Source organism: Triticum urartu, chromosome 2 (genome assembly GCF_003073215.2).
Source record: "Triticum urartu cultivar G1812 chromosome 2, Tu2.1, whole genome shotgun sequence".
Lineage (NCBI taxonomy): Eukaryota > Viridiplantae > Streptophyta > Magnoliopsida > Poales > Poaceae > Triticum > Triticum urartu.
Window position 1 is genome coordinate 59,550,865 of NC_053023.1, and position 12,245 is coordinate 59,563,109.

At 41.3% G+C, this 12,245-nt stretch overlaps 1 protein-coding gene across 1 annotated transcript; it reads right to left on the minus strand.

The window, feature by feature from the left end:
* LOC125535731 (probable histone-arginine methyltransferase CARM1) lies at positions 1-8,001 on the minus strand. Its single transcript, XM_048698796.1, has 15 exons — positions 7,697-8,001; positions 7,484-7,555; positions 6,691-6,799; positions 6,025-6,168; positions 5,749-5,852; positions 5,561-5,659; positions 5,402-5,471; positions 4,650-4,746; positions 3,630-3,684; positions 2,254-2,337; positions 1,470-1,547; positions 1,273-1,376; positions 982-1,154; positions 724-878; positions 1-448 (listed from the first exon to the last, which is right to left on the minus strand). The coding sequence occupies exons 1-15, from the start codon at positions 7,871-7,873 to the stop codon at positions 368-370; spliced, it is 1,602 nt and encodes a 533-aa protein (XP_048554753.1). The 5' UTR covers positions 7,874-8,001; the 3' UTR covers positions 1-367.
* Between the last annotated feature and the right edge of the window lie 4,244 nt (positions 8,002-12,245).

A 12,245-nucleotide genomic window follows, 5' to 3' on the forward strand; every position in this document is an offset into this window, starting at 1 on the left:
TTAACGGAGAAAACTGGGCTCACCTTTTACTTGTTATTAAGTTTGAGCAAGCGGACAACAATGATGACTATCATTCTATCAATATTCTACTCCCACGCGCAACAATCAATTTGTAGAATTATACATAAGAACGTACAACCCTCTTCTCTGTTAGATGTCTTCTAGCTTCGACTTGCGGTTCGATCACTATTATTGTTTTCTGACATCAAATAGCGGGGCAGGGACGAGCACGTTTAGCTGCACAACTCGGACATGATGATCTCCTACCGCAACTGGACGCAATGTTAGCCATTGGCAGCTCTCGTTGTTGTACAGACCTGAGCTCTCGTTGCAGGAAGCAAAGCATGCGGCACAGCTTTCAGACCTGTCAAGTGAAGGCTGCGGAGTCCCTCTCCTGATCTACAGTGATGCCAGGGCTGAGACCATCTTGCATCTGCTGCCCAGATCCCTGTGTACAGTACACATGTTAGGTGCAGTAAAACAAAAGAAATGTGATTGTGAAGGTTGTTACGTGGAAACAAAACAATCCTGAAAGCATGGGGACTCATACAAAGGTATTATCCATAGAAGCAAAACTAGAACAATGCAGGGTCATGTGCCTTGGCAGGGAATAGCCATATGGTGGTATTTCTAGTGTTGTCGATGTTCCGTCATAAACAGAGATGTACGATCACAGTATACAATGTGAAGATAACTGTTGAAAACTATTTGCGAACAACTTACTTGCGCCTGCAAAGATGACAACGGTGGCTGCTGTTGGTCTTGTGGCATATAAGCTTGTGGTTGAGACAGCCTGTAGTAAGGCTCCTTGAGTTCGAGCTTGGCAGTGGATGTCTGCAGGATGCCGCCTGGGTCCGCACCCACACCCCACATTTTGGCTTCCAGTAAGAATCAGAAGACCACAGGAACGATGAGCTTCATAAATTCAAGACCAATTGATTTGACTACTAGTAGTAAAAAAAGAATAAAAGGGTGTCCAACCTGACATTGTTAAGTATATTGTGTAGCTTTGCGCACTGTGGGCCACCAAATGCAGGCGGCCGGTTATTTCTTGGCCAGCCATGACATATAATGGCTGTGCAAGTACACATCGCAACTGGTACCAGTGAGTCGTAGGGGAGCCAGGAGCAGTGGTAAGCCATCTTTGCACAGTGCTACATTAAACATACCAGATTTTTAATACCAGGGTAATGAATAAAGGGATTGAATACAGAACTATTAATGCAATACAGCACCCAGAAAAATAATACTAACAGATCAAAATATACTGACCTCCCGTTGAACAGCACATCAAACCAACAGGCTAGCCCATGCACCCTAGTACCAACAGAGGATACAAAACTCAGGGGAATATCAATCTCGTAAAGGTCCTCTTCCTGAAAATGAAATACGATGATGCCACATTTTGTACAAACAATAACTTCCACAAAAAATGCAATTAACTTCAATATCATCTCAATGTATCTCACCTTCATGGTAGTGAAATCAAGTGTATGATACGTAGATTGAGAAACCAACAATCTTGGATCAAATGCATCCACCACGGGCTACATGAGAATTACAAACACATTTAGATTCGACAATAAGAAACAGTCGCTCAGAACAATAGCACTCATTCTTGGGCCATATACAAAGTACCAAAGTAGCAAAAATATAATAATGGCATGCTTCAAGCCTTCAACCGCATCAGAACCGAGCAGGAATCATGAAAGAAATAGCCAGAGTGTTCATCTCAGTACGGTAACTTGCGAAATCCATAAGAAATAAAGCACGAGTAATTTTAGCAATTAACTGGTAAGATCGGATCACGGCCAGATAACCTACGAGATCCATGAGAAACAGATTACGATTAATTTTATCAATTAGCTAGTCGGAAACAGAAAGCAAAACATTTCACAGATCAACTTGTTACGGGTATTCCATTCTTACTATACTAAGTGTCTAAATACAAATATATTGGAGAATAGTAGGTTCTTTTCAACAAAACATGAGGCAAGAAGCTGAAGCACCTGATTATCCATGATGAAAGCAAAACCAACGATCAACTACAAACGGCTCAAATAAGTATTTACTAGTGACACTGAGTGTCAATGCAATTCCAGTCTAAAGTATGGTGCGGGAAGAAACATGCTTACAGAGGTAGCTAAAAAAAAAATTACAGACAACATGAAAACACGCATTTAGCAATCAATTTACCATGGCTAGCTGCAGTGAAATGCAAAATGCTAACTAGTAAGATCAAGTAGTGTGCACCTGTGAAAAGTATCCGTCAAACGCTGAGCCATGCAAGGGTGTAAGATCAACACCAAAGAAGTTATGCTGCTGCCAGAAGAGAGACTGCAAAGTACACCAAAACTCAAGATAAGAATGCAGAACTCAGAGAGACCTGGATTACTCTTTTCAGTAAAAAGATAAACGCAAAGCAAATCCTGCAGAGATGGTAGTTAGCACTCCACCAGTTTGGAATGCCCACGCTTTCCAAGATTTATCTTTCACCAACAATTAGTTCAACCAATATACGTATGTGATGTAAAATTAATACCGTTGGAAAGAGCGGTGAAAACGAACCAAAAGTGTCTAGAAAACTGTTACTGTTGGAAACGATGAAAATGAATCCAACGGTATAACTTCTGTATCATGTGATCTACATATTGTTGAACTAATTGTTGATGAATGTTAAATCTCCAAAAGCGCGACATCTAACATTTCCAAACAGAGGGAGTACCATTACACAACAACTGTGCTGCTTTTTATATTAGTTTGCATTTTTAAGCTGCGACCGTCCTGATTAGATTCTTGTCATTTTTGAGGTCTTAAATACTCCCTCCATTTCACATTACTTGATATCCTGAATTTCCGCACTTCCACCAAGGCACCAAATGAAAAAGACTATATTGCCCCTTATGCATTCATTTACTCATGCATTCTCGTAAAGATTAATTTTTAACCTCACATGAGTGTACCATGCACCTCATGCTTGGAACAAACTAAGGACTAGTTAAGCTTGGGAGTAGTCGTGCTGAATTATGCATAGGAGAGGTAAATCAGCTAGTAGAATGACATTACTAGGAAAGGCGTATATGAAGAAAAGAAAGTGAAAAATTGACTGGGTGACAGGTAGGACGACAAGGGAGTTCAAAAGGCAGAGAACCATTTTTGCATTTAGGACAGGAGGACAAAAAGGATGAATGCTCAACTTTACAAAAAAATTAAGAAACAATGCCATTTACAGAAATTATGGACACACTTCGGATTTTCAATTGTAAACAATTTAGTGTCGGACATGCTTGGGATTCCTGTGATTGGCTGGTTGCTTTAAACAGAGATGGATTCACACATTCCTCTCTACTTTACAGTTTATATATGCTAAAGATATCCACCGATGAAGGACTGGACTTGAAGCTAAATCAACGAACCACCAATCTCATAGATACAAATGACTGAGCACAGAAGCCTCATATCATGTTCCGTTCTATCTTATATCACGCATAACAAGAACACGGAAGCGAATACACCACCAAATCCAGTAACTATGCTTTATTATAATTCACCAAAATGATACAGTGGGATTAATAAAACCACAGAAAACACCGGATAATAAGAATGTAGGGTTTAGCAAATGACAGTACCTTGTTTGCCATTTCAACATAGAGGTATTCATCGGAAAATGGAGCCATATGAATCCTAGAAAATGTTCAAGAAGTCAAGCAGCAATGAGTAACTTTTAAATGATTTATAGAACCATACATGCAAGCTCGTTGTTTACGACATTTCAGGCAGAGCCAAACTGCTTGTAAACCCATTTAACATCAGTATTGCACAAAGTTTAAACATATTCCAATCCATCACAAAAATATGACTCTGAACTTTCAAATGACATCATTCTGATATGATGTTCTATTGGTGTATGACAATTCCAGAATACAGATGTTATCAAACTGACTGCCTATACAGTGTGACCTGTTCTTTATTTGCTGATAAATTGTTGGTATTGTCAACATGGATTTACAACATTGCCAACACATCCATTCTGTGTACAAGGTCCAAAACAATTTTCCAAGTTACAACCATGCAGTCGCACAAAGCACAGCCTTATGAACCAAAGCACTAGCCAGAGTTACATGATATGACTATATACCAAGATAGGTGGTGGATCCCTTGCTATAAGAACATGTAAAATGCACTGTCATCATCTGGTATTTTTCTTTGATCATATAACAGATAAATTTTCTCAAAAACTCACAAACGCGTTTTATAGCTTCAATCTTTTAGCAAGGCAGGCGTCATAGCAATATTTTGTGGGCCTCGAACCTGGCCCGGCCATTTCAGCATTATATTTCTGAGCACTATTAGTTTATTTCATTATTCATGTCAGGTTTTAGTTCAGGCCTGTGGACCGAGCCCGAAAGACTGGGCTGTCCATGAGGGAGGCTACTAAGGATGATTAACTAATGCAAGTGCCCCTTTTTCAAGGAGAAAAAAGCCAGGCACATGCATGAAGAAAAGAAGAAATGCTAAAGAACAATTGATTAAGAGCACAGGATAATAATGATTCAATTGGAAAATATATAACCATACACAGAATAACTGAGAAGTGGAGACAGATGCCAAAAGTAATTATGATCCAGAGTTAATCATAAGAAACACACCTTCCAGTTGTTGGAAACATTTTACCATCTGGAGCAAGGAATCTGTCCCTAGCTATGACATAGGACTCCAGCATTCTTTCATTCACCAAAAGGGTTCCTACAAAACATTATGATAATAAATCATAAATACAAATTTCAGAAAATAAACTAAATAATGATTTTATTATTCCTCAAAATAATGAGCGCACAAGTGAATGTTGGAACACAAACACATTTTGAACAAAAACATACAGACAAACCAAAAACCTGCACTAGAAAATGGGCTAGATCAAAACGTGATACCTGATTCTCTGGAGACATTTAATCATTCTAAGGGCCTATCAACTTTTGAATTAGTATTCCAAATTTCTAACTTCAGAATGCTAGCAGTATGCAAATTGTTAAGGTGTGATCCTGCTATGACAACTATGCGAAGCTGCTAGTGCTATGTGTCAAATACTCAAATTACAGTACTTTGGACCTGAAATTTCAACCATGCTACAATAAACTGCTGAATCAAACATACAGCAGGACCTTGTCTTCAAAAATAGTCCACAGGTTATAACCATTACACTTTGGAGCAGTTTATAATGTACTCTAGTATGTGTCGTTTAGAGCTACCAAGGGCTGAGACAAACACAGGAGTTCTCACTTCTCAATATATCAACAGGTGTGCATTGAACATTGCTAAAAATATATACTAATTGGTATGCATACAGATAGACAAAGCACAAAAGGATAGAACCGTCCAGAAAATTAGCTGAGAACCATACCCATAGGCTCAGAAATCAGTATATCAGCTTTTTCTGGAAGTTCAACTTCCTCGACTTTGCCTTTGATGATCTATTTAGAAGAGGGGGATGTGCAGTTTCAGTAGAGTCAAAGGAAAGACTGAAAAGGAACATATTGAATCCAACTCATATAAAACAAACCGTGATTCGTTGCCCAAACGATGGGTTCCCAGAAATAAGCCGTTGGGCATGTTCAACCATTTCAGATGCCTCAACTGCATAGACATGTTTGGCACCAGCCTGACATTTACATGACAAACAGCACCTGTTATGTTATCAGACACAAAATGACAAAAGTCAAAGAACCAATGAAGAAGCTTCGAGCGCACCTGTGCAGCAAATAACGAAAGAATACCGCTACCAGCTCCAACGTCAACCACAACTTTACCCTCGAAGTCGGCCCGGTTTTCCATTACAGCAGCATAGTATGTTCCTGGAGCGAAAGAAAATGCACTTATTATATATATGCAGAAGACGAGTTTAATGTCATGTTGATAACTGAATCAAATAACTGAAAATTTTAGTTCAAAAAAGGTAAACATTTCTCAAACTTCATACACAGTGTAAATTTAGTTGAGTATTTAACGTCAGGTAGAGATATTGACCTGTCCTCACAAAATCTTGCAACATATTTTGCTGATGTAATAGCTGGCCATAGTAGTGGAAATACATCTGTGCTGATGATGCCTCAATTTTTGTATCAAATTTACTTTTGCAAGCCACTATTGATCCATTCTCCAATGATTCACCTGTCAGATAACCAGCAATATGTTAGACATGCTAAGAAGCTATGGTTATTTTTCCACCAAAGAGAAAGGAAAAATTGAATTTGTGGCATCATTTCTGGTGTAAGTTATTCGATGAACAAGTCACGGCTATTTCTCAGGTGCCAGTGCCACACAGAAACAAGATATACCAAAGATGTACATACTTTTAGTGAATTCATCATGCATGTTTTACATGCATTCATAAAGCATTAAAATGTGCTAGTTCTAAATGTGCCTACCAAAGGCAGGGGAGGGAGATGGCATCGTTCAGCTAGTGTTAGAATAATGTGTCAAACTGCAGTGGTAGCTAGAATGTAAAAGAAAAGGAACTTGTCTTGTATTTGAGGGTCACTATTGACTGTTTATATACTGCAGATGGAGCTGATGGCATGCATGAGACTCTAATACAAACTAACATTAAGAGAAATACTCCAAGATAATGCAACAAATATACTACTTAAATTATCAGAAACAAGAAATGAAAGGAGAAATGAAAGGACAAACCAGCTTTTCCACTAATAGTTTGTTGTTTCCATCGTTGAAAAGCTAGAGAGAAGGCTTTGCTCTCAGCTTCTGTCCTAAGAACAACCTTAATTGCTCTTGAAAACAATTTCTGCCTCAAAGAACTGAGAGTTAACATGAAGCCATTTCATATGTACTACAAGAAAGTTCCAATATACAGGGCCAGAAAATTATTAACAAATATTCATAGAACTTCAACACTAGCCCACGTGGAGGAAATTTAGCGAGGTATCAAGAGGGTGGCAACAGAGAAGTGTTACATGGCACGGGATCCATCTTTACACCAAATCAAGACAAAGTATTCAGAGTTTTATTAGGCTCTACTCCAGAATAGCTAGCACCACAATCCTTTGCAAACAGAAAAAGGTGTCGAGATTTGTTGCTTTTTTATACAAATTTGAAGCTACGTTAAAGTGCATTTAGAAGAGCCATGCTTAGATCATACTACAATTTCATCTACTATTGATCAAGTCACTATTACTATTAGCATAAAACGTGCCAAAAATAGTGTGTCACGGAATACAAAATACCATGGAATCTGCATTATTCGTGCCATGATACAGAACTAATATTTTCAAAATTCACCAAATCACCACTCGAGAATTTCTAGGGGAAATTGATTGATTCCCTACCTCGATATCATCTACCCTGCAATAACCAATCCTTAAACAGAAAACTGGGCGAAGCTAGCACGACACATTTTCAACTGGGGTACACCGTACATCCAACAGAGGCACGAAACTAACTAGAACCCAACGGAGCAACTGAAGAGTACCTCTTCCACGCCAGCCTTGGCCTCGGTCTCGCCGCTCACGCAGAGCCACTCCATCGGCCCCAGCTTGAATATCTGCAGAACCAGAAACATTACTCATCCGAACCCGCAGCAACGGCACGCGCCCCTCAGAACCACACGAATTCGAGCCCAGCCGCACCCAGACCACCCCCGCCGCACCACTCCTCCCCAAATCACGGAGACCACGGCTCGTACCTGCGCGTCGGAGAGGTCGATCTGGAACGCCTGCTCCGCGCCGGGCCTGACGAGACTGAGGCGCACCGCCCCGGTGGCGGGGTCCAGGCCGAACACGGCCTTCCCGGCGGCCTCCTGCGAGGCGGCGGCGTTGACGTCGGAGAAGGAGACGTTGGGGAACATGTCCGCCGACGCCATTCCTGGATCCCGGCGCGGTTCCGAGCGCCGCGGCGGGGGAGAGGCGGGGGCTAGCTAGGGTTTTGGGGGCGGGGCGGGGCGGGAGGGTGGTGGCTCGCGTGGAGCTGGCAGCCGTTTGTACGCGTGGGGGTGGGGGGAGGGGAGCGCCTGGGCTTTTTTACGCCTCGTGCTCCTTTCTTTCCTCCCCTCTCGTTGCTCTGCGGATTTTAATTTCCGGCGGAGACGACCCTCCGCCGGTGCCACGGCGACGCGGTGAGTTCGAGCTCGCTCCCGGAGCATGTCGCTGACAAGTGGACCGAGCTGTTCACTGCAATTTTTGGGCCCACCTGCTAGTGAAGTGGAGAGATTCTCGCTTGTGTGTGTAGCGGCGGTACCGGTTAAGGCCGACGTGTACGGCTGTGACGTGAGGCTTTACTGCAGACTGGTGGGCGGCCGGGAAATGCCGGTGCAGTGTTTCCCCGGGCCCACAGTTCAGTCAGTGAGTTGAGGGCAGCGATGAGTTTGACATTGGACACCGGGATCTGGTGGTACTGAAATATCAGTGCAAGTGGGCTTTCAGGCCTACTATTAGAATGTCCGTGCGTTGCTACGGGCTACAATGTATATTATTATTTTTAAAAAGACACAATGCATATATATGAATGAAACAAATGATTAAGATTGTCTCTACGATCGAAGCTAATTTTTTCCTCATATGTCTGGGCATGTATGCACACCCAGCTGGCTCCTCGAAGTTCAATTGGTATTGTCCGGCTGCTCCAAATTTAGACTATGTGTGGGAAAGAAATGTGGTTGTACGGACTATCCATCATGTTATTTCCAATACATGGACCCAACACAAAAACTCCACCCCACGAGGCACGCTTCCCTTTTTCTGCCTGTCGGACCCTCCCCTTCCCTCGATTTCTCACCATAGCGGGACATTTCTCGTTGGAGCCCTCTCCTTTCAAACCGGATGACTCCCACCACACCTTCGCCATGGTGCCCTCTCTTCTTCACACCGTACTTCCCCACGGACCGTCAAGGAGAAGTTCCCCGCCAGCTGCCCTGCTCTCTACCCTCATCCCCACCCCACATGTTCATGTTGATTCACCACCGCAATCAAAAGGAGGAGGCATGTGTTGTCAATGACGCCCCCAGCCAATAAGGCAGATAAAATGTCTCCTAGTTAAATGCCGTGCATTACCATGAAAAATATATATGATATATGTTGTTGGGCATTCCAAGAGCTATAAAATACTTAGCTCATTTATACATAACCTTTTGGTCTATCCTCTCAAATTGACTTGTTAAGTTATGTGATATTAATTTCATCACATAAATAGTCGCTCCTTTCTTTTTAATTGAAGATGATAAATAAGAAAAATATAGCAACTTCTCTAACTCTCTTTTCGCACAGCCAATCGTGTCATGCTCTCCCACACGGCTAGCCGGTCGTTGGGGCGTTTTCCACATCTCATACCCCTCCCCCAGCTATCAAAAAGTGTTGTCGACATCTGAATATCTTGCTTCACGCAAAACTTTAGAGATGTCGTGTTGAATCTAACACATGTCTGAGCAAGAAAAACTATTTAGAAACACGTTCATACTAAGGATAATATAATACTCTCTCTATCGGGAATTACTTGTCAGATAAATGGATATATCTAGACATATTTTAGTTCTAAATACATCCATTTTTATTCATTTTTGCGACAAGTAATTCCAGACAGAGGGAGTACATGATTATGTCTACATCCTCTAGCAGAATGCTCGTGCATTTCCGCAGAACAATATCAGAAAAATGCATTCAATGAAGTGTTTCATCTTAAGTCTTAATAGGTATAATGCAATGGAGGGTTATCTTTATGAATAGTATGTAATCTGATTTAGCAATGTCTGTCACTTTGGAACCTGTTAAGAAATCTCAGAATAGCCATTTCATTTTTATTTATGTTTTCCCTGTCAAAAGGTTAGCACCTTCTTATGGTGAAATTCCTTTGCATCCACCGGATTCCAAAACATAATTAGCTAAGGAATAATAAGATAGTAGGAGCAAACACACTTCAAAAATAAATTAGCAAACATACATTTGATCAAGTCAAGGGCGCATGGTTACTTCGATCGGTGCAAGCCTCACAATAAGTTGAGAAACTGAACATTTAAAATTGACAAAGTACTATAGAAACTGAACATTTAAAATTGACAAAATCAGAAAACGTGAGAGCAAGAAAGTCACACATAATAAAATTACCTCATAGCTCCAAGCATATATAGTACTACTAGGAAATTCCCTTATTTTTTCTTTGTATAATTAACCTGCTAATCTAATAAAACGCTAGATGCAGTTGTGTCTCAGAACAATCTCTCGAAGGTTAGTACTGAACCAAATTTCTCCACAAAGTAGCACATAGTCCATGAGAAAAGAAAAGAAAAATATTTCATATAACTAACTGAACAAAGAGACACTGCAGTTCCATGAAGGAGCACACATTCCGTAATATAATTCATAGCAGTACAGATATGTTCCTGTGAATTGCATCAAGAAAGTGGAGAAAAGTAGTACAGTTTCCATGGTTCCATTACTGGCGACAAGGCAGTGGAGGAAAAAATAGCATTTCGGCCCAAAAGGTCGCATGCTTCCAGGGTAGAAAGGAGTTTTGCAGCACCGCTGAAGGTTAAGGCAATGTGAAGCTTCAACAACGAAGTAATATATTCAGATATGAGTAGTTCAAGTTTGTTTAGAAAATCATATACGTCAACAGAGAAAAAACCACAATACCAGATAATTGGTGTAATTTTATGACATGGCTCTCAAGTATTTGCAACTATAAGATACAGAGGCGGACATTAAAAATGTCAAAATACCTCAAGTATACCATATAGAATAGTTTTTCTGTATTCCTTCTCCAGCAACTGATTTACTTCATCTGTCAAACATTCATGTTTGACTGATTCAGTTGGAGCATTCTCAATAGTAGCACTTCCTTCAGGATTATACATAGAGATGTCCCATCAATTCTGATGATTCGATGTACTGGATGTAATACTTTATTTTTCATGCAATTATTTCAGATTGTGTACCACATACTTCTAGGTATCCTAAATGAATAAGACGGTTAGAATTCACAAGAGTTGTATAAGAACTTCTACAGTCAATGTCTCGTAAGTTACTCATAGTACTGACTATACCTTAGAGGATGCACGAACGATGGTCAATATTAACTTTTAGAGACCAGACATGTTGAAGTTGATCTTGATGGCTTGCACTGAAATTGCTGTCTCAAATGTTACCATCCATAAAAGAGGCAGAAAATGTCCAACAAAAATAAAATACATCTCTCTTGCAGTAGATATGATTACTCTAGTCTCCACTCCAACAAAAAGTGTTGTATTCTTCAATTGCAGGCCCTCAAAATTTGGCAACTCGGTAGAAAATTCTGCAAAATGAGCTCCATCTCTAATAGTTTGTGAGGATGAAAAGAATATATTATATCTCTCATGCTGATAACATATGTGCAACAACGGTTATTACAAAACTTCCAGCGCGCATAAGCAGTCCATCTTATAAAGGTTATCACTAAATTGCAGCCACAAATTACTTAGAATTTATTCCTTGGAACAGATCTTTCAACAAACAGCAAGCATCATACACATAACGAAAGCACTGCTCTTAACAGAATGAACTCGCTAAAGTGAATGCAAGCATGCTTTTAGTGCTTAGTCTATAACAGGCTGGTAGTTCCTCCTTGTTCCCATGCTGTTCATCATCCCCTGTTGTTCATCATTCCCTGTTAAAGAGGCGACATCATCTCGATATAAAATCATCTCGATTGGCTCAAGGGAATAGATAGCAAACACACCTCCTTTAATCGGATTTTGTTGATGTGCCGCAGCGAGTGGTGGTTTATGATCTCCCTCGCCACATTCTCATCAATCCGCAAACACACCAGGACACCCAAAAGTTTGCCCCGTTACTATATACGCAGCAGGGGAATCCCGACGGGATAAGAAAAACTCGAGGGAGCAGCCCATGCTGGAACGAATAGATCACAGGGGAGCCCTAATTACCTTGAAGCCCCATGGGATGTACTTCATGGCGACGACCTCCTCAGTCTCCTTGTTCCACATCATCCGCGTGACGTTGACATTGCCGTCGCCGATGTCCTTGAGCACCTCGTACCTCTCCATGGATCCCGGCCTGCGCCGAGCTGCTGCTGAAGGCACCGGCGCTCCTCTCCTTGCGTTGGGGCAAGGCCTGCACCTTGACCTTGCAGATCAACTCCTCCAAGTCCGCGCTCGTGGGATCCCGTGGACTCGTCGGTCTTGGTCGAAGGTGATGTCGGCATGGCGGCTGGTGGCGACATGGAGGTCGCTAACCCTAGTGCGTTGA